The sequence below is a fragment of the Acipenser ruthenus genome, chromosome 6 (genome assembly GCF_902713425.1).
Source record: "Acipenser ruthenus chromosome 6, fAciRut3.2 maternal haplotype, whole genome shotgun sequence".
NCBI classification, from domain to species: Eukaryota; Metazoa; Chordata; class Actinopteri; order Acipenseriformes; family Acipenseridae; genus Acipenser; species Acipenser ruthenus.
Window position 1 is genome coordinate 7233634 of NC_081194.1, and position 22752 is coordinate 7256385.

A 22752-nucleotide genomic window follows, 5' to 3' on the forward strand; every position below is an offset into this window, starting at 1 on the left:
AGTCTTCTAAAAATAATGAACTTATGTACCATGCCTATTTAAACATAGATAGATAATCACAGTATGTGCTTATGCGTATTTGTACGTGCGTGTTTGTGTGTGTGTGTGCACTTTTTATCTACATTTTGTCCCTAAACTGTCAATATTACTTGACCGCAGTTTTACAGCAACTGATTATGCAGAAAAAGATCTGACCGGTACATCTTGTAGCTCACATAGTGATATTTTTCGTTTAATAAAGACTGAATCAGCAAAACACAGCACATACAAATAAAATAGTCAGTCATATTCATTAATTGTGCAATGCGAATATCGTTTCCTGAATTAATTGTATATGCTAGGTTTCAGATTGATCTTCTAAGTCAATGCATAATACATTTTACAATGCTATAACATATACTCACTTTATTTTGTACACTTCGAGTAAAAAAGATGATCTTACATAGAAAATGTAGGTTGTGTTTTAAAAAAAAAAAAAAAAAAGTTATACAATTTCATAACTCTGCTTACAGTTACTGACTCAGGTATATGATTCAGTTTGGCCTTCATCACCAACATCGTTTGTAAGCTTGAAACTGATTGGTCCATTCACGGTGCCCGGAAACAAAATGACCTCAGAGGAGGAATGTTTTGCTCAACTTACATACGCAATGAATTGTGGAAATTGCCACTATTTTACTGAAACAAAATAAACATTTTGAATACTATTAACTGGAACATACGATCACTATACAAACTTTTTTTTTTCTTTTTTAAATAACTATTTAGGCGGCTCATCTGGCAAAGTAGATGGCAATTTAGCCGGCTGCCGGCAGGAAATGAGAAGGCTGAATGCTTTAGGCTAAAAATTTAACTAAGTCATATCTGCTTTCAGATTTGGCGGATTGATTAGACTGACTTTTCCGCTTTAATCTCTAAAACAGATAACTGTTTTAATAAGGCTCTGATTTGATTAAACTAACCCTGTTTTGAGTCTCAATGCCAAGAAGAAAAAGTGATGATTCATAGACGTGGGATTTTGTAGGCTGCAATTGTATGAGAGAAGCATATGGATTTGAAAACGTAATGACTTATTTTAAGAAACATTTACTTGGGTTCTGAAAACCATCTGATAATTTACTCTTTCTACAATGAGTTTCAAATACTGTACTGAAAAAGATCAACGTTCTTTCAGAAATTTCATCACATATCTTGTCAGTCTAAACCCAGTTCCATTGTTACAGAACCAAAATCAGTTACTAGGTTACAACTGTTCCATGTTACCATTACTGTTCCATCTCTGACAGCTTATGCTAGCTGGAATACCTCTTAAAGTACAACAATAACTCAAGTAATGGACACCACTGCACTAAAGCAGCAATAATGTGTAACACTGTACCATATGAGGCAGTAAACCAAGGTAGTACAGTACTAAAATTAGTAATAAATGTAATCTTTGTCAATGTATCTGTTATAGCACACGTTTGTCTTATTCTAGAACTTTCTTGTTTTAGTACCGCTGAATTTGTAGTAACACAATGCACTCATGCACTTAAGGAGGTTGTGTGGTCCAGTGGTTATAGAAAAGGGCTTGTAACCAGGAGGTCCCCGGTTCAAATCCCACCTCAGCCACTGACTCATTGTGTAACCCTGAGCAAGTCACTTAACCTCCTTGTAGTTGTAAGTGACTCTGCAGCTGATGCATAGTTCACACCCTAGTCTCTGTAAGTCACCTTGGATAAAGGCGTCTGCTAAATAAACAAATAATAATAACTAAGCACTGTCTTAGTTGGTATCTGTACTCCTACTTTGAAACCAAGCATGTGAGTAAGACAGATTTTCACATCAAGTTAGTTTTTTTTTTATCCCCTTTCAGGAAAGCAGCTGAGATCGTACCATGGTCTTGGTCCGGAGCCTCCAGATTGTAGCCGTACCCCAGGACAGTGCGCACCGCCTCTCTCAGACTGTCCTTGTTCGACTTCTTAGTCCGTTCATCCAGAAGAGTGTAGGGAACAAGACGGGGGTTTCTTCTGTTCTTCACATCCTACAGAAAGCAGAGTAGAGAAACCAAATGCAATTTCACCAACTGGATTACAAGACTGGCTATCCTGCATTTATCTGAGCATAAACCAAGACTGGCTATCCTGCATTTATCTGAGCATAAACCAAGACTGGCTATCCTGCATTTATCTGAGCATAAACCAAGACTGGCTATCCTGCATTTATCTGAGCATAAACCAAGACTGGCTATCCTGCATTTATCTGAGCATAAACCAAGACTGGCTATCCTGCATTTATCTGAGCATAAACCAAGACTGGCTATCCTGCATTTATCTGAGCATAAACCAAGACTGGCTATCCTGCATTTATCTGAGCATAAACCAAGACTGGCTATCCTGCATTTATCTGAGCATAAACCAAGACTGGCTATCCTGCATTTATCTGAGCATAAACCAAGACTGGCTATCCTGCATTTATCTGAGCATAAACCAAGACTGGCTATCCTGCATTTATCTGAGCATAAACCAAGACTGGCTATCCTGCATTTATCTGAGCATAAACCAAGACTGGCTATCCTGCATTTATCTGAGCATAAACCAAGACTGGCTATCCTGCATTTATCTGAGCATAAACCAAGACTGGCTATCCTGCATTTATCTGAGCATAAACCAAGACTGGCTATCCTGCATTTATCTGAGCATAAACCAAGACTGGCTATCCTGCATTTATCTGAGCATAAACCAAGACTGGCTATCCTGCATTTATCTGAGCATAAACCAAGACTGGCTATCCTGCATTTATCTGAGCATAAACCAAGGGGCCGGTACTGAAATATAGCTAATAAAAGTACTTTTACAATTGTAATGACAGAAAGAATTCTAGTGGAAACTTTGGCCAAGATTTTGACAGTTAAATTATCATCCTTTTATGTCAATGAAAACAACAGTTCTGTACACAAAGAATATCTTTGTGAAAGTATCCATCATTGTTATATCTGTATCAAGTCCAGTAAGTTACATTTCAAAATTGCTGTGCATGATGTAATTGACTCCAGTGCATACAGCCTTGAAAATGCATTTAACCATAAATGTCTTATACAGTTACGATTTAAAATCTAAAACTGAACAGGGTCTGTCCGGAACCCCCCCCTTCCACAGTCTCATGTAAGGTCTACCTGTCACATGGGATTTGCAGATGCCTAACATACAGTACAGGCTCGTTCAAATTACTAATAGTTTTTCAATTGTATATTCAGCTAGCCAGCAGACTGTAAACATACCATTGACATTAAAACCTCTTTCACAAGGAAGACTTGACACCAAAACAATCCTGTCTGTTTTCACAGATCCACTCATGCATACACTACTTATGCGATATTTACTTGTCTTAGCAGATAAATCAGTAATAATTGTCTTGCTATTCAACAGAAGGCAGTTAAGAAAAGTTCAAGACATGCTCAGATTTAATCCAGTCACTTCAACTGCAGCTGCTATTTACCCTGCAGTTAGCTCATTAAAATTGCAAAACCTAATAAAAAATGCATGGGTTTCATTTGGACAGATCAGCACTCCCCAAACCTACTCCCTCCCCCCTCCCCCCTCCCCCCTCCCTTCAGAGCCTGTCTATATCACATATAGTGCATCCTCATCCTGGAGGCCAGCACGCCTACCTGCTGGATCCCATAAGTCCAGCCTTGGCGAATGCGGTCCCGAGCCCAGACATTGTGGGCGTTCTCAGCCAGCTTATCCACCATGGCCTCCTGGGTTGAAGTCAGCTTCAGGTGGCCTAGATCCATGGGGGCTGGCTTGTACCCACTTGATAGCTCATAGCTGTGCAAAAAAAAAGGTAAGATCACATAGCTAATGTTCTCAAGACCATCAGTTTAAATTCCCTCTGCTCCATCTGAGTTGCTTGAGGGAGCACCTTCTTCTGTGCCTTGCCTCAACATCAGAAATTTCTGGATACACCCTGGAAAGGTAGTCACAGTGAAGACTTAAAGAAACTTTAAGGGAGACTATGCCAGCTAGGGCCTCCATTTTCAAACCGTAAAGTGTGATCCAAAACGGCGATGAACAAAAAAAAAAGTAGAATTTGAAGTTTCCTAACCTTTCATTTCCAAAAATCCTGCACTTAGCAAGAGACCGTCTGACTCGCTCGCTTTGTGCCAGTTTGTTGATGTGAACTGACAGATCCTTATCTAAAATGGTATTGCTCTCTGTTAATGCTTTTTCAAAAGAGATGTACCTGTGTTAGTCATGACTGGCACGTCCAAATCAGTAAATCAATAAAGTGAGTTTGTGTCCTTTGAAGTATCAAAATTAAAATTGTACAGATAGGGACAGACAAATGTATGTACTACTATTTCACCTCAAAAGTCCTAATTCAGAATTTAGGTCACGTCACAAATGTCTGTGGATAACCATTTGTAGTACAAAATCAACACAAAGTTTTCCCAGGATTCCTATAATAAACTGATTTGGCTACAAAGTGCAGGTCAGTATAGAGGTCCATTGAGAGGAATGTACAGTATGTGCAACATGGTAATGGGACCTATCTTGCTCTATGTAAGTTACGGTTCTATTTCCGTTTAAACTGTGGTTCTTCAATTCCAAGTGCAGTGATTTTTACTTCTGTAGACGAGTAATTAAAAAAATAAGATTATGCGAGTATAGTATATCAAATTCAAGACTGTGTCTGACACAGGATGAGTAAGTGAAGCGTAATACAATTCCATCACCTTTGCTGAAAGCTAAATGACTCCCAGGCATGGGAAATGTTCACAGTAGTTTTGCATTTTATTTTATAAATTATAACTCAAAATAATGATAAGTCTAAATTTCAGACATCCAACTGAAATAGTGAGACTCCACAGCTATTATTCTTTATGACATTTTTTGTTTCAACACGGAAATATATTGTATCTGATCCACATACAACAAAGAGCTTGATTCTTGATCCTCTAGACCAGTGGTGTGCAAAGTGTGGGACGCGGAGAGTCAGTAACGGGGGCGCGACAATGACTAAGGGGCAATTCCGATATAGATATATATATTTTTTAAAGGATTGAACAATTTAAATAAATACGTAACTGATAGCTAATTAGTCCAAGTTCTTACCTTTCAAATAAGCTTAAAAGTTTAGAAATTTGAACATTTGTTTTTTTTGGCATCGTATGCAGAGGGGGCAGGGATGTGAGGGGCTGGCTCTCGGAGTGTAAGAGCAGCTCTGCAGCATACAATGCCAAATCATACACTTCAATGGGCGGGGGCTCATTCGCATTTAGCTCATTTAGCTGGCAAAATAAAGATTTATTTTGTGAAAACCCAGATTTATTTGTTTATATTTAATTGTTGAATGATAATGTTTTTCAGATTTATCTATTAGCTAAATGTTGAATCGCTAAGTGTAAAAAAACATTTAAGTTACATTTTTTTCACAGATTTTTTTTGTTAGAAATTGTAGCTAAATGTTGTCTAGCCAACTGTATAAAAAATATTTAAATTCATGGATTTATTGGTTAGAAACCCAGATTTAATGTGTCATTTAAATGTTGACACGCCAAGTAAAAAAAAAAATTATAGACATTTTTTTCCAGATTTAATTGTCATATTGATTTTAATGCTGAATTTGTGATATGCGTTTCAACATTTATAAATTATATCTGAAAGTACAAATTTAAAAACTTTTAAGAATGTGTTTGTTTACATTTATGTGGCTAAATCTGGACTTTGTCACTTCAAGGTCAGAATAGCAATATTTTCCTACTGAGTGACAGAAATCATAGTCTTATTCATGACGTGGTTTCTACTCATTTCTAAAATGAGTTGAATCGCAGTCTTATTCATGACGTGGTTTCTACTCATTTCTAAAATGAGTTGAATCGCAGTCTTACTCATGACGTGGTTTCTACTCATTTCTAAAATGAGTTGAATCGCAGTCTTATTCATGACGTGGTTTCTACTAATTTCTAAAATGAGTTGAATCGCAGTCTTATTCAGACGTGGTTTCTACTAATTTCTAAAATGAGTTGAATCGCAGTCTTATTCATGACGTGGTTTCTACTCATTTCTAAAATGAGTTGAATCGCAGTCTTATTCATGACGTGGTTTCTACTCATTCCTAAAATGAGTTGAATCGCAGTCTTATTCATTACGTTATTTCTACTCATTTCTAAAATGAGTTGAATCGCAGTCTTATTCAGACGTGGTTTCTACTCATTTCTAAAATGAGTTGAATCGCAGTCTTATTCATGACGTGGTTTCTACTCATTTCTAAAATGAGTTGAATCACAGTCTTATTCATGACGTGGTTTCAACGGCACACGCTTCGGAGGACAGTGTGTGTTCGTCTTCGCCCCTCCCGAGTCAGCGCAGGGGTAGTAGCGGTGAGCTGAGCTAAACAAAATAATTGAACACTACTAAATTGGGGAGAAAACAACAAAAAACTAATTGGTGACTACTAAATTAAAAAAAAAATGCAATGACTCTTATTTCCATTGACTGGTGTGAGCATCTTTGTAATGGATGAGTGCTGATGAGAACTGTTCTCAGTTCACAACTGGTGAGGTGCATTTTATTTACAGAACATGTGCCATTCCAACAAAAGAGAACTCTGGTTTTAAAGTTATCCCAAAGCAGCAGCTAACAAGAAAATAAAGACTTTGACTTACTTAGATGGGAGCTTGAGGTTCTTCACTTTTTCCTCTGCATGCTCATCAGCAATTCCTACGTGGCAGCCTAAAGCAAGAAGTGTCCTTATAAAAAGAAGAAGGATTAAATTAATCCATAAATACATTAATCAATAAATAAATATGTCCGCTGAGGACAAGCAGATTTGACAATTTAATGCCCCTTTGTTGGTGAAATGATTAATTAAATAACCCTTTATTTTTTTACTTTGTTAATTTCTTACTCTTGCAAGTTGTAAAGCTCCAGTGTCCCATAATCAGGGCTTGCACTACAAAACAAGAACTTAGTGACTGCTTACTGTAGTCTTCCCCATTTAAGATCAACCTTGCTTACCAATTTGTTTACCTTCCAGGATGTCACAACTGGATTTTGTTTAGAATTTTACAGTAATAGGGAACCCTCCTGGATTGCATCAATCCCTAATCCTGGGAAAACCATGGATAGGTGGATGATGCAACCCCAGGGGATTCCTGAGTGCTGTAAAATGCTCTATGGGTATAGGTATAGGTTGATCAAATCAACCACTTGATCAAACAGGCAACTTCTTGAAATGGAGGTTATATATGATATCGTCACTCTCTGTTCTAGCTCCCGAAACTAGTTAAACTCTGGTGCTGCGTTGCCAATATGGGCGTTAATCTTCTTAAATATTGTATGTGAAACATATTTCTAAAAACATAAAGGGCACAACACCTTATAAGGTTTCACTCTCTGGTCATGATTGATTCTTTCAGCCAAAAACTTCTATATTAAAAAATAAATAAATACATAAAGTACTGTCGTTAATACTTTCATGCTGCAACCTATTACAAGCTTAATTAAAATGTTGCAGATTCAATTAAACAGATGACTTTGCCAGTATCTAATTCTGAAATTCAGGGCACGCTTCTCTTTCTTTTGCATTTAGATAGCACTTGGTCCTATCTGATCTGGGTGGCTGACACCAACAAGATTATCCTTGAAATGAAGGAATTAATTAAAACTGGTAAAGCTCTCCCTTAAGGTTTGAACAATCACATACATTTTGCACCCATGTTCTTGCAAAAGCAGCGAGGCTTTGGCAATTATTATTTAATACCAAAGTTTGCTAGCATGAAACCAGCTTTGCCCATCATAACATTTATAACACTATTGTGAGACAAATTAGCTGCATATAAGTTAGTCTAATAGGTAGCTGATATGTTGTAGGCATAAGAAGATCTGGGTTGTGATATTGCATTGAGAATCAGAACTTCCTTTGTTCACTGGAATTACTATTTAAATAGATCACCACATAATTGCATCAGACCTAAAGAATAAACTGATGCTATATGACTTTAGAAATAGAAGGTACGTTTTCAGCGGACAGTCTTAATAGAATTCCAGATCAAAAATCAATCGTCACATCTTCTATCAAAACTATAAACTTTTTAGTTTGAGCTTTTTATTGATAGAAAATCAATCCGCAATCACAGTATATAACTTTGGCATCTCTACACAGCAGGACACCAATATGGTTTCAGATAACTGTGCTGGACTCTCACATACAATCTTAGAGCCCAAATATACTGTTTTACTGAAGCATTATATCTGCAGGTTATAAACACGGGTGTGTGATTCCTATTGAGGAGAAATGTCTGCACAAATAAGCAACGTGTTTTGAAAACCAAGTGATACTTCCAAGTTTTAAACATCTAATGCATTTTCCATGCACTCAAGAGATCTGTGAGGCATCAAACATAAGCCTTCACAGAGTTCTGTAGATGGTGCTCTCCTTTGTATTTTTGGACTAGCCAAATGTCTTGTTATCTCAAAAAAAAAAAATAAGAAAGCATGTCATTTTCAAACCAGTAGGTCAGAAATTGCTATAATCACTAAGTAAAATTCTAATTATTTTTCAAAAACTATATAATTTAATAAACCTGAACCCACAGACTCATATCCCCTGAACTGTTCAGCCTGCAGTTTGTAGGATTCTAATGTTAGCAATAGTCTGGCCCCTTGTGAAGTACTCACAGATTAATTCTGCATCTGCTGCACAGTACTGCCAACAGTCTGCTAGACTGGCCGCAGATTAAAGCTTTTTAAAATGATGACAAATAGGCTCTTAGTGAATTTAGCATCTTACATAATCTTGTTTACATTGTGTCCGTAATGGCAGCAGTCATGCAGTCCATAGCATCAATGCATTTGGGCCAAAAGGGAAAATCATTTCATTGTATCAAACCGTTATTACCATTATGCTTTTTATTTTACAAACAATTTTGCCTGGAGATGTGGGTTTTTTTTAAGCGATGACTAATGTGTCAGAACTAAATGCCAATTTCTTGATTGACAGGACCAGAAGGAACAAAGCTTGCATTTTAAACAGGAAATGGTTGCTGTTTGAAGTCAGGTAAGTACCTGTATAAAACAAGATTTGCTCCAGACTGACTGATTTGTTTTCTCTAGTGCTAAGGCTACAGCAGAGAAGGGGGGGGGGCAGTTTTTGAGAAGTGTTTTTTTATTATTTTTTTTTTAGTATTGCTTATTATCGTTTTGCGAATCAAGAATCATTATTACTACGAACATAAAATGGTCTCAGTTGTCTGTTAGCACTGTTTTACAAACATAAATCTTGAACATGCTTTGGTTCTTCACATACATGTTTTTCATGTATAACCCTGAGGGAAAAAAGGGGGTCACATGACCTGGCTATTGGGCTACCACACAGGAAGTGATTTCATACCAGAAAGCAGCAGCGACTTTAACTTCTAGAATATCTGAAACTGAAATATGAAACACAGGCAAAGAACCAAAAGATCCAGAAGAAAAGGATGGGCCAGTAATAACATTGCTAGCACTGCCTAAGTCCCTCTACAGTACAAAAGAACTACCAATGTAAAAAATAAGCATTTACAAAGGAAGAATGAGATCTGGAAACTCACTTGAGCGTCTCGAGAGACATCTGTAAGTTGTAATTCCGCTCTTGCTCCGGCAGCTTGCAGAACTCTACCAGACACGGGTGCTGTCTTTTGTTGTCATCTCTGACCTACAGACAGAGACAGTGAGAATGAATTACAGGTTTAAATACTACGGTACATACATACTGTATCAGTCTGAGCCCATCTGTGCTTTAATCTCATTGATTGTATGTCGTTATGTTAATTAGCAGAAAGGCTGTGTAATATAGTTCCTAATGTCTATAATAGGCTTTTAGAAATTCTGTATTCCGGAAGTGCACGCGCAAATAGTGAATTGTTATTGAGCTGGCGTGTTTTCAAAAGTCTGTCCTTATCGAATTGTAGCTTCATCTGCTGACAGTGCTAATACAATGTTAGCACAATTAGATGTTTGATTTGCAAAGTCAAAGTACCAAAACAGTTATATTTTAAATATCTAAAAAGAGTCTTTTCTTACAATATCTAAGTACATATGCAACATTATTAACACATAATGGCAATTACTGGTAATTCTGTACAAAAACCCAATACCAAAAATATGCAAACCATAACATTTAGCCTGTATTTAGACACTATACTACCCTCTATATTATTATTATTATTATTTGTTTATTTAGCAGACGCCTTTATCCAAGGCGATTTACAGAGACTAGGGTGTGTGAACTATGCATCAGCTGCAGTCACTTACAACTACGTCTCAAGATGTTATGTGCAGCAGGGTCCTGTGAAACACATAAAAGTAATTGTACATCTAAAGCCACTTTTTTTCCACCCAGTATCCAAAAGCTGCTCAGCAAAAGTGATCTTCCTTCATCTTCCGTCCTGAGCGTTTAAGACTTAGAAGAGTGCATTAATTTGTAATGAGACTGCAGTAGCCACAGATCAGTTACCTCTCTTAGGAAGAAGTCTTCCTGAGGGATTGGCAGGCCAGTTCCGGCATGGGGGAGTAAAATCAGCACTTCATATGCTTAGTACCAATTAGTCTTGTAAAGTCTACAGGCACTGACAAGAGAGGACTGTGGGTGAATGCGATGGGCCCTATCATTGGGAGGTGGATAAAACAGGGAGATATATGCTGACATATCGTAATAATAATAATACTACTACTACGACTACTACTACTACTACTAATAATAATAATAATAATAATAATAATAATAATAATAATAAAATATCCTGATCAAAACAATGCCAGGAAGGGTTCTATTTTTCTATATATATCATTTATTGTATTTATATTTGTGAATTTTGGTAATTTTTTAGTAAATAAAATTAGGTTTTACTGGGAACTTTTATGGTAATTGTCTGAATAATTGTTGGTGCTAAAATAGTCTAAACAATCTCGGAGCTATGCAAAAGCTGTTTTCTGTTTTGACACAGATTTACTGCGCCGTGACAATGATACTAAATGGTGAAGTATTCACACAGACAACTCTTATTTTCCAAGCCTCATGAATCATAAAACACAAGACGATATATTATACAGTACTTGGTATAATGTTATATAAAGGTTCCAAGCGTCCACACACCACTGCTATAATAATGGAAACATTGAAACTTGCAATCTGAATTGTACACTGCAAAAGACAGTAACACTAATTAACCAGTTGTTTGTCTTACGATTCAATAACAGCAAAGGCACAAATATATGATCAGTCTGCTGCCTGCCATTAGAATTATGTTTTCACACCAATTGTATATAATGAAATGGCAATCATGACTATATGATCTACAGTATTTTGATCCCATCTCTTCTACTTACAGATCCATAGGTCCATCCAAGCTCAATCTTGTTCATAACCCAGAGTTCATGGATGTTCTCCGCCAGTTTTTCACGAATTCGCTCCAAGTGAGGTGGCAATATAATCTGCAGTCCGGGGGATTAAATAAATGAATAGGAGATAATGCACAATAATACAGTAGACTATATGCACATATACATGTAAAGTAGCAGGTTGTAGCCTAAAACTGCTACTGTTTGTGGAAACCCATCGAACAAAGGCTTTGATTTGGTTTGACATTGGTATGACAAATCACTCGATTTAATATCTGGCAAGTACACTACCATCCATGATGAACCTGTTCATCATAGACTGCTAACACTTAACTCTGTTGGGTAGACACAGCACTATTTTTCACACTGCATTAAAAGGCTGTATTTTATTTGAAAAGAGGCCACAATTATAAAAAGGTAAGCCAATTCATTAACAAAAGCATTTTAACAACTATTTTATTGTCCTTATATGTCTTTATTATGTCTGCTTTCATTATAAGTAGGTACAAGTGCCTTTTCTCATGTACAGTTTATATTTGATTGATATTTTCGTACAGCCTGAAAAATTGCCAGTTCCAACACAAGTTGCCTTCTTCCCTATTTCAGAAAGAGGCGTTTGAGACTAGCTGTATCACCCCGGGTTGATTTCAGTGCACACAAACTGGCACAGGTGCTTATTTTAGAGGGGTGAGCTTATCCACGAGACAAACGCAGGAAAAATAAATAAATAATACAGCTACAATAGAAGCACAGTACTCAGGATGTACAAAAACATCAACACAGCTCTTTATTGAGAAATGGAAGGCAGACACATTGCAAACATCACAAACATGTAAGAGGACAGTAAAAAAAAAAAAATGTACCATTTCATTTGAAGGTATTTGCTCTTAAATTGTTGCAAAGTGTGGCCACTACCCTAAATTGCTTGTATGTATTATGCAAATTGTGTTTCTGGCAAATATGAATGGATGCAAATTGTGTTATTAATAAAGTGAATGGATAGATTCAAAGCATATTCTATCTGGTTGTGCTACATTAGAACCAGTACTGCAAATGTTTTTTAAAATCAATAACCTTGAAATGTGTAGGTTACATAGTCTCTCTCTCTTTTAAACTAATATGCCCTTTGAGTATTGAAAGTATAGGATTATGAGGTATCTTCTTAAAGATGTATACTTTAGTCTGAAACACATGTTACACATATAATTAAATAAATAATAATAATATTAATGTATTCTAAAACAATATATTGAAATGCATTTTCTTTCCACATGGGTCAAGAAACTTCAAATTGATCAACTGAGCTGTTTTGTTGTAGTTTTGTGTTTTCTTTACTCGCATTATTTTCTTTTTCTGGATGGCCCTGGTGGAAAAAAAAATTCTGATGCTCATATGGTACTTATCGGTAAGGCTTTTACAAAACATAAGAACTGATAAGGGAAGCACTCTATCCACACTTAGACCGGCATGATTCATAACATAAATATGATCTTTGACTAGGTGTGCACGCTTCAGATTTGTTTTCTTCAACTACTTATTACTACTAACTGAAATAAATTCAGTGGCTGATCTCTCTCCGTTTAGGTAGTTTCATCATATTCTGCATTGCTTCTGAATAGGGGGCACTGTTTTAGAAATGTAGAACTGTAGAACTTAATGTTTTTGGATGGTCCCTGTATTGTGCTTCTTTGTGAAGTTGGCAAAGTCATGAAATGGTACAGTGTAGTTTACTGCCGCTGGGGTGCACATTTCCAGGGATTTGTACCTGACTTGTGTCCACGGGCGTGGGTGTGAAGGCAGCCAGTCTGAGGGTGACGGTCGGCCCCAGCAGGTCCCGGGTGCCGTTGTGGTCTTGTTTGTATACCCTGCTGGGTTCCAGTCTCATCTTCTCTCTGGGCAGCAGGGCTTCGAAGCAGGGAGCATAACCAGGAGGAGGAAGGAACTTAAATTCCCCGTGGCGACCTCCCAGCAGGAAGCGTACTCTGTGGGGAAAAGGCAGATATATAATGGAGCTGACACACAACAGCACAGAGCCTCAGAACAGATCACAGCATACAGCTCCCCTCTCACGGTTTCTTTCACACACCCTGTTGGTTTTTCTCCAGGACTATAAATAAATTCAATGACATAAGACAGGAATGCCATTTTCTAAACCAATTGTCTTCACAGGACATACAGCAAGTTGCTCCAAAAACCTTTTTTTTTTCCTTTCAGAATTACCAAGCAAAAGGCAAGCTGGTTGAGGTGGACTGAGGGATGAATTCCTGTCTTTCAGATGGATCTGCTGAACATGTGAAACAGATGAAAGTCTGTAGGAAACAAATGCTCTGAATGCTCTCTTTAGTTCATCATCAAGCCGGTCGAATGCAATGCACTTTTTCATAATGACAGCGTTTGGTATTCTAGACACCTGATGAATCTAGGGTAGATCTGTTTTCAATGCTGGGATTATTAATGGCCGACTGAAGCATGAAGCTCAGTAAAAGGGTTAGGCATGTTTTCTTAGTATTATTGTTTTGCTTTTAGCAAAAAATGATTTTGAGATCAGAAATACTTGTCGCATTCAAGACATGGAGCTCAGCTTTGCATTGCATAGAACATATTTTATAAAACCAATTTTCCCAACTGCTGCGTGTCAAAAATACAACATGAAAAATAAACCAGCACATTTGTATTGCTTATAGCAGCAGGAAATATTTTCTCCCCATCACACTTGCAAAGACTGTACAATTATAGTAATTACATTTACACTGGCAATCTGAACTATTTCAGAGCTTAATTATTAGCCTCAGCAAACACACTAACATGCTATACTGCAATGTGGTAACGAAAGAGAGGTTTTAAATACTATGCTAAGTGCTGAAACTGTGGGGTTTAATTACTGCTTTTGTAATCAACAGTGGCAGACCTTTTTTATTTACTTGGTACGTGGAAGAAGTATTGGGCAACTAGCAATTCATTTAGAACTATCTATCTATCTGTGCGTATGTGTGTATATACTGTGAAACATTTAGGAACAGATCTCCAGAACTATCTATCTATCTGTGCGTATGTGTGTATATACTGTAAAACATTTAGGAACAGATCTCCAGAACTATCTATCTATCTGTGCGTATGTGTGTATATACTGTAAAACATTTAGGAACAGATCTCCAGAACTATCTATCTATCTGTGCGTATGTGTGTATATACTGTAAAACATTTAGGAACAGATCTCCAGAACGTTCAATGTCTATACCACTAAACAAAATTGAGATATTGGTTTACATTGACCTAATACATCCTTTAGCTTTCCTTTAGAATTACAACTTGCATTCAATACTCCACATAGCTCACCAATTTCACAGGTGGTTCACCAAAAAAAGTACTTAAATCTGATTCTAGTCATAGTTCTATTCATAACAATGTAATTACATATGAACAAACACATGTTTTCCTACAAAATAATAAACATAAAACACAATGATACATTTAACACTTATTAGTGTGATTAATGAGTGTGATGAAGACAGGCTTCATTTTACGGTAAGTTATTCAGAATTATACAACAATGGAACACTGCCCCACTTATTTCTATAGAAATGTGGTTTATGTATCATAATGTATAATCTTGGGTTGAACTTCCAAAAAATAGGGCTCTTGAGCAGCTCATACTTCAATCCACCCACTCCCTAAATCTCTCACAACTGTAGACAACTATATATGTATCCTGTAGCTGACAGCATTTTGAAGGGTGTTCATGAAACTGACTTGTAATTGCAATTATAAACAGACAGATTGTTGTCAATGTTGTAAATTCAAGCACTCAATGTCTAATCTCAACATTAAAAAATACTGTTTTGCAAAGAATGCTTCTTTTTTTCTGTAGAAACTCTACAAAGTACTAATAAAATCACCTTTTCCATTCTGCTTTCTGTTTAGTGGGCACGTCCATGACAGCAACAGCACACCACAATTACGGATAAACAATTATCAGAGTGAAATGGATGGATTTCATGCTAATAATTGTCGTGTTACAGTGATTAGGAGTTGAATGATTAGACCAGAATGAATAAAGTTACTAACTTTACTCCAGCAGAGAAGCTGGCAACAGGGAAAAAGAGGCCGTCTGAGTTGAAATTCTCGAACATGCCTTGAACAGGCTGCCCGTTGATCCTGAATGAGATACTCGGGGCGCTCAGGTCCAGGCAGCAGCTGACCACATCATCGACTCTCAGAAGGTGCTGATTGGGTGAGTTTACTGTCCGGGCAATGCAGCCTGGAGAAAAATAAATACAATAAATAAATAAATTAGACATCATAACCAAAACACAGTTACAAGCCGTCTTTCTGAGGTGCAGACTTGGATGTCTCAGAATTATCTTAAAATGGAGGTTCTACTTTTTGTTCCAAGGCGTAACCTTCAAAACATCTCCGATTTGTCGGATACCCTGTAACTTTACTCTTCTTCATTTCTTTTGTGCCTGCAGTGGCAGAAGGAATGGTAACACCGTTTTATTCCTAGGGCTCCTTTCCATGAAGGCTGAAACGGGCTTTATGTTTCAAAACAACCCTGGAGGATGAAAGAGTCCCTCGTGTGTATCCTCTGTGTTTTTCCTCTGGCTGATGTGAGAGAGGGTAATGAACAGAATGAAGCTGCATTTAGCTGCTAAAGAAGCAGAACATGCAGCTGTTCAGTTGTGGAACAATGGCTTTGCAAGGCGTCCCAAAGGGCATTCTGCCTCAGATGAAAAGTACTAATAGTTCTCTCTTGTTTTTTCACACTTGTTGAAGATGAATGACAGTGGTGCTGGCTACACCCATGCCCTGTGGCTGTAGATGACCTGAGAGCTCCCCCTCACATTTCTACAAGTGTGGCTCAGTCCTGACGTGGATATCCCGGTCATTCAGTCCTGGACCTTCCTCAAGCAGAGACAAGCAATTGTGTGATGGTTTTGTGAGTCAGATTTATAACCTGTATTATAAAATAAAAAAGGCATCCGAGGCTAGTCTTTTAGCCTTCTGCAAAACCTAGTCAATGCATCTGTTAGTTTACAGTTCTACTAAGGATTTCAACATGAAAGCAGGTTTTACCAAGTCAGACGTTTTAGCTAGTGTTACTCAATGTGAAGTAAATTGTATGTGACTTAATACAAAAAAGGTGTAGCTGTGACCCTTATCTTTCTGGAATTCAAGCAGCACATGAACTGAATTAGAAAAAAAGCAGAAATATGTTGTCTTTAGAACTGTGAACACTGTGGGTTAACGGTGTATCCATTGCACTATTGTTACACTTTACCTGTAAAGGTAAGAGCTGTATGTGAGGGTTTCAGATCACTTTTCAAATGTTCAAAAAAACATCTAAGTAATAGGAAGTGACTTCTAAGTAATAGGAAGTTCTTGATTCTTGACTAATTAAGGCCTCCTGAGTGCCGTTCCCTTTTGCTTTGTTAGCGACTGTGAGAACACTGAGAGCTCATTATGCAGATTCAGCACATTGTAGGGTCTGTTGTTGTTTTACCTATGACTTTTACACTTGATTGCCTGCTAACAGAAACAAGCACAACAGACAAAAGCAGCAAAAGACAAAGGCAGCAACAGACAAAGGCAACCACAAACCATAGCACAATATTAAATGCTGAAAAGGAGTTACCACTTATCCTATTAGTACAAACACAACCTCATTAACTTTTAATGTCCTAGACAGTTTTCCTAGACGAGCAACTTCTTTAGTTTCCTGCTTAATCCCACATGCGTCTGGTTAATTCAAATCAGATAAAATGTAGCAAATTTACAATGAAGAGAAAGGCAGTCATTCTCTCACACCTACAGCAACAAGCAAACAAAACATAGTCTCCATTATCATTTCGATCCGTGTATATTTGATCTGTTTTTATAAAAAATGTATAAGCCTAAAACCACAATAATGTGTTGGCATACTTTAATTCTTAATGTCAGTGTTGAATGAAGAAATGGTCCCAGAGGACCACATCCATTGCAACTCTGAAAAGAGATAATCATGTTTTTAATATTAAGCTGTAAAAGAGAAAATTAGAAGTGAATTGATTTATACAGAGATTGGCAAACAGCTTCACATGTTTTTCAAATTGCAAAACAAGCAATTTAAATATATTATAACTGTACAGGCTAGTGACACTGAATACTACATGAACAATAGCTGTCATTTTTTAAAATAACATAAATGTGCATTATTACTCTGTAAGCACCCATTAATACACGCTTTATTACAGGGGTATTCCATGTAACTATATTTGTAAAGCATTTGCATGCTGATAAATTCACATGCACATAACTGCAATGCAAATACCAGCTACTCTCGGGTGGATAGTCTAAGCTTGGATAAAGCCCAAATACAAAAAATGCTTAAAGGAAAAGGAATTGTGTTCCAGACTGACAGCTATTGTATCAGAAATATTGGGAAAAAAGTCCTACCTGACCATAGGTGCAGGCCGTCAAAGCCATAGGAATAAAGATCGTCTCCAACGCCGTTGCCGCCCCAGCCTTCCCCGCCCCCTGGATACGGAGAATATCCATCTGTGGAGGCCCAGCCAACTCGCAGGTGAGTGGCCTCCGCGGTTACAAAAGTTTCCACGTGATCCACTATTAGTTCGTAGTACCACTTCCTGTACTGGGCAGAGCCTTCACTGATTCCCAGGAAGATATTTGGCCGCATGCTATAAAAATAAATAAATAAATAAAGAAGCCATAATTAATTAATTAATTAATTAATTAATTAATTAATTAATTAATTAATTAATTCATTCATTAATAGATAATAATAATAATAATAATAATAATAATAATAATAATAATAATAATAATAATAATTTTGGATCCAGAAAAAAATGATTAGTGTTAATTTGTTTTGTAAATGTGTCACAAACATTGAGTTCAAAATATGATACTGTTTATTTTAGTAACTGATTGACTAATTTATGCATGTAGAATGGAAGATAAAAGAAACAGCTGTTATTATCAGGGACATTTCATTTCTATGTGATCAAGCCAGCCTAAAAAATTATAAACAGCATCAAGCACTGGAACTCAATTGCTTGGATTACCTTAACAAACACGTCAAAAATCTCTTCACAAATATCAGTTCTTATTGTTTAATTGTTGGATTCAGCCCCAAAACTAATCATTGTTGGGAACTACATGATCATTTGAAAAAAAGCATTGTATAAAATGTGCTTTGCCAATGCAATCACCTCAAAACAGCTACTGTAGACACTGCTTTGCCAATGCAATCATCATGAATACCCTCTGTCCCCAGAACCGATATAAGCCCACCACATCAACAATAATGCATTGGTATTACCTTGTGTAGATTTCCCCTTGAATTTAAGATTCAGGAACAAGTAATAACAACCATGGAAAATGAGGTACAAAACTTTACAAAGGATAAATGTATGACGATTAAATTAACAAGTTACGCTACTTGTATGGCATTCCCTTATTAAAGTTTACCATCGTAAGTATGCTTTCACAATGCTTTATTATCCTTTGTTATGCTTCTACTATGGTTCACTTTTATAAGAGACAACACACTTAATTAAAAGCAAAAAGCTGAGTTGGCCTTATTCTATTATTTATAACTGGACAAACTTTCAACAAAAAAACTAAGTAAGCACATGAAGATGGGAACTGTTTTTTTTTCCCCCATTAACACATTTTAAATGTTATCAATCACAGAAATTTTAGATGAATTTATTACAGAAGATTTAGATGAATTTATTACAGCCTGAAATTAAACAGGTTTAGAGTAACATTAAACCTCATACTTTTATTAAGGGGTAGAATTAATGGATTGATTTTTTGCCCATGCTCTATGGCGCTCTCAATTAAACTTGCAGACACAGAAGGTCGTTTGCATCTGTAACCTAAACCCTAACCGTAAACACTAAGAACTTCATTGAATGTGACACAGAACAGGGAAGTAATACAGGTCAGATAGTGGTGCTGTATTTTTTTAATTGAATCCACCTGTTTACATTTCATGCAATACCAACCACAACTCATAGATGTATTCTTTTTTTTTTAAATGGGATGCTACAACCTGACACTATGTGATGGGTTTATTGTCCAAACCATAGTATTCCTTATAGAAGTTTACTATGCATTTAGAACAGTTTACCCTGCTGTGTTTTTAATATCTATGGTTTTAATAACAGCTATGGTTTTAATATGCTTTACCATACATCTGTAGGCTTGACGTGCTGATCTATGCTTACCTATGCTTTACCATGCTCTCACTATGCTTTATTACACTTTTATAAGAGATTCTCATGCTGTAAGAGATCAAGGGAATTGAATTACCTGCTGACATGGTTGACAAGACGTGTCTGCAACAACAGATCCCTTCCTGGCAGTAAGTTGTCACAGATGAGATGCTGGTTGGAACGCACAGCTACACCATGGCATACACACAGGGAACACAATACATCCAAAACCTAGGACAAACATCAAACAAGATATAGATTTCAGCACTAACTCGGTTATAAATAACTGCATTGATAACTTTGTAAGTATCAATACTGTTAATAAAGGTAATTAAAACTAAACAGTGTCCAAACAAAATAGCCCTGCTGGCAAACATCTTTGTTTCTGATAAACGTGCAAAAATAACAGGTGTTCTGCTAAATGCAAATGAGTTTGGATGTCAGTCAGTGGTTAACGTCACTAGTTCTACCCAGGAGGCTTGGGTAGAACCAGTGACCTTTACCACTGTGCAAAAGGACGCATGTTTTTGTCAAGCTCATGCCCCCACTACCTCAGCAGGGGTTAGCAGTATCCAAACCAGCAGAGGGTCACATAACGCTGACTGTTACTCTTGGTGTACCAGTCAATCCATGGAAATCATGCCGTAGCTCCAGTCAGAAAAACAAATTGCATACAAGATGTTTGATAACAAGTGTTACAGCACTTCTGTTGTCCACGATACTGCCCAATTCTCTATTCAAATTGTAAACTTTTAGTCCTCTGTCTTGCTCCCGGAAACACACAACAGCTAATCTTTGTCCTCCGTCTTGTAATATTACTGAGCGCTTCACTCCAACTTCAAGACGAGAAATGTATCTAAACACAGAAGTGAAATATGTTCTATTACTATTATCTCAATACTAATTTTCTCTTCAGATTTGAAGCCCATATTTTGGAGTACCAAGGACTTGCTCCTACTGTACATCAATTTCATTAAAGCTAGGTTTAGTCCTTTACTGGAGCATACTAGATGGGACTTTACACCCTGGTATACTGTACTTGCTGGTCACTTCAACCCAAATGTAGGCATATTCCATTGCCTATGGCAGCCCAGCAGAGCTCTACTGACCGGGATTTTTGGGAATGCTTTATAAGGGAAGCAGGCCGTCATCAGGTCTGGGTCACAATGACCAAAATCTTGGCAACTGACACCACATTAAACAGAAAACCCTTAATTCCTGCTCTTCTAGGGTGACAGCCAGCAGAGTCACAGAGATCTGCCTAGAGGTGGGTGACCTGTTACCTGCAATGTGTAGCTCCCTGTGCATTGATCAGTGGAAACAGGTGTGTCTGGTCCACTAGTGATGGATTCTGTGATTTGGGCCACTGTCCTAAAACACATCTTTCATGACCTGCAAACCTTGTCCTTCCAGCAAGACTCAGCAGACTGCCGTGATGGACGCATTTCTAAATGTAGCCAATGATTGAGGGATAGCTTGGACACCCACTATCATAGCCCCTTCTAAAGTCTTGGAAAACTTTCTGTTTTCTCATATTTGTAGTTGAATAGTTGAAAACTCTCACACAGCTTAAATAGGTCTAGTGGATCACATGACATGACATATATTTGAAGACAATGTAGACTAGAGTATTTTCTAATTTCACTTATAAATCATGCCATATCAGTAGCCAATGAGAGTGCTGTAATTTCTTCTCACAATGTAAAAAATCACCCAGGTAACAGCATTTACCAAAATGTATTGTAAACTTAAATACATATTCTAAAAAATGTTAAATTCTGTTATAATCTATAGAAACATATTTGTTTTTTCCAGTTCGCATAATTTATAATTTAGTCTACATTACAGCCCACTGTTGCATTTTGTATGTGATCATTGATGCCTACCTTATGATTTCTCCCATGTTTGTCAAGAAGAGAAATTATAGATTTTATATGGCCTTCTTTGATGATATTGAGAGCTTCAGGACTTTCCACAAGTACACAGTGTAAAACTTCCAGAATCCCTGAAAAATAAAAGAAAAACAGTTTAACAGCTACACACGCAACATATTATTTATTTATTTCTTAGCAGACGCCCTTATCCATGCATATGTTTCAATGCATGTGTGACTCTAAGACACAATGCACCCTATTCACAAAGCTTCAACTCATTTTTTTATTCAGTTTTTATTATTAAAAAAAAACTTCGGTCGGCCGAGGAGAATTGAAAACCATTCTCTGCTTATATCCAGGACATGTCGCTCCACACTAAAGGTATATAAATCAACCTGGCCCCATTTCAGCTGTGCCATGCCTGATCAGCCTATCAGATGCAGTGCAAAGCACAAGTGGCATTTCCATGTTCCATTTCCCTCTTTTTCTTTCATTAACTACTGTAACAGCTCCCATTGGAAAGCTGTATATGGTTTCAGAGTCACTTTAATATTTAATAAAGTAATCTGAGCCAAATGTGTCTGCATACACCTTACGGCTCCAGGAAAGAGTAGCCTGTTTCATATAGTATAGTATAGTATAGCTGTGTAGTATAGTTTACTGCACTGTAACTGTTTAATGAAATCTTAAAAAAAACTAAATTGAGGGGAAAATCTACCCCTGGATTGCTATTTGATTTGCTTATCACATGGTTAAGAAAGAACCCTTAGTTTGTGGGGAAACCTGCTTTATTTGTATTTATTTTTATTAGAAATTGATTATGGCTTGTATCTTTATGGTCTGCTTTTTATTTTCTGGTTGCTGGAATCATGAGAGAGTCGTGACATCATATGACAGTGATCGAAAGGGTATCCCAGCAGCCTTTGCAAGCGATAAGCAATCACTGTGTCTTATGAAAGGCACAAATAATAACCAAGAATTTTAGAAATTTCAAAGCAAGATTTATTCAATTGACCTGTATACAGTATGTTTGAGGTCTTTCAGATAATTGCAATTCTATTTTGGAACTGTTTTGGAACTAGACACAGGTTAGGTTATTAAAGTAGTAAGATATTATTATCATTATTTATTTTTTTTAGCAGATATATATTTTTTAAAAGATATATGTCATAGGAAATGCGGGAACAGATGCCTACTACTCTAAAGACTGTCACTCAAAGCAAGAAAAAAACAAGCAGCCACAATCCAGAAGCTGCAAGCTGTTGACTTCCTGAATGCATGCAGCGTTTCAAATAA

General features: G+C 36.9%; 1 protein-coding gene across 1 annotated transcript in view; it reads right to left on the reverse strand.

Annotated features, from left to right (window-relative positions):
* LOC117411543 (ryanodine receptor 2) overlaps window positions 1–22752 on the reverse strand; it is a 207026-nt gene that overhangs the window by 79248 nt on the left and 105026 nt on the right. The window contains exons 16-25 of the mRNA XM_059024865.1: window positions 21469–21587; window positions 19680–19813; window positions 17796–18037; window positions 15429–15621; window positions 13129–13345; window positions 11352–11456; window positions 9575–9678; window positions 6650–6733; window positions 3650–3809; window positions 1876–2023 (exon numbers count right to left, since the gene is read on the reverse strand). Coding sequence (XP_058880848.1) covers window positions 1876–2023; window positions 3650–3809; window positions 6650–6733; window positions 9575–9678; window positions 11352–11456; window positions 13129–13345; window positions 15429–15621; window positions 17796–18037; window positions 19680–19813; window positions 21469–21587 — 1506 coding nt within the window. The remainder of the gene's footprint in view (window positions 1–1875; window positions 2024–3649; window positions 3810–6649; window positions 6734–9574; window positions 9679–11351; window positions 11457–13128; window positions 13346–15428; window positions 15622–17795; window positions 18038–19679; window positions 19814–21468; window positions 21588–22752) is intronic.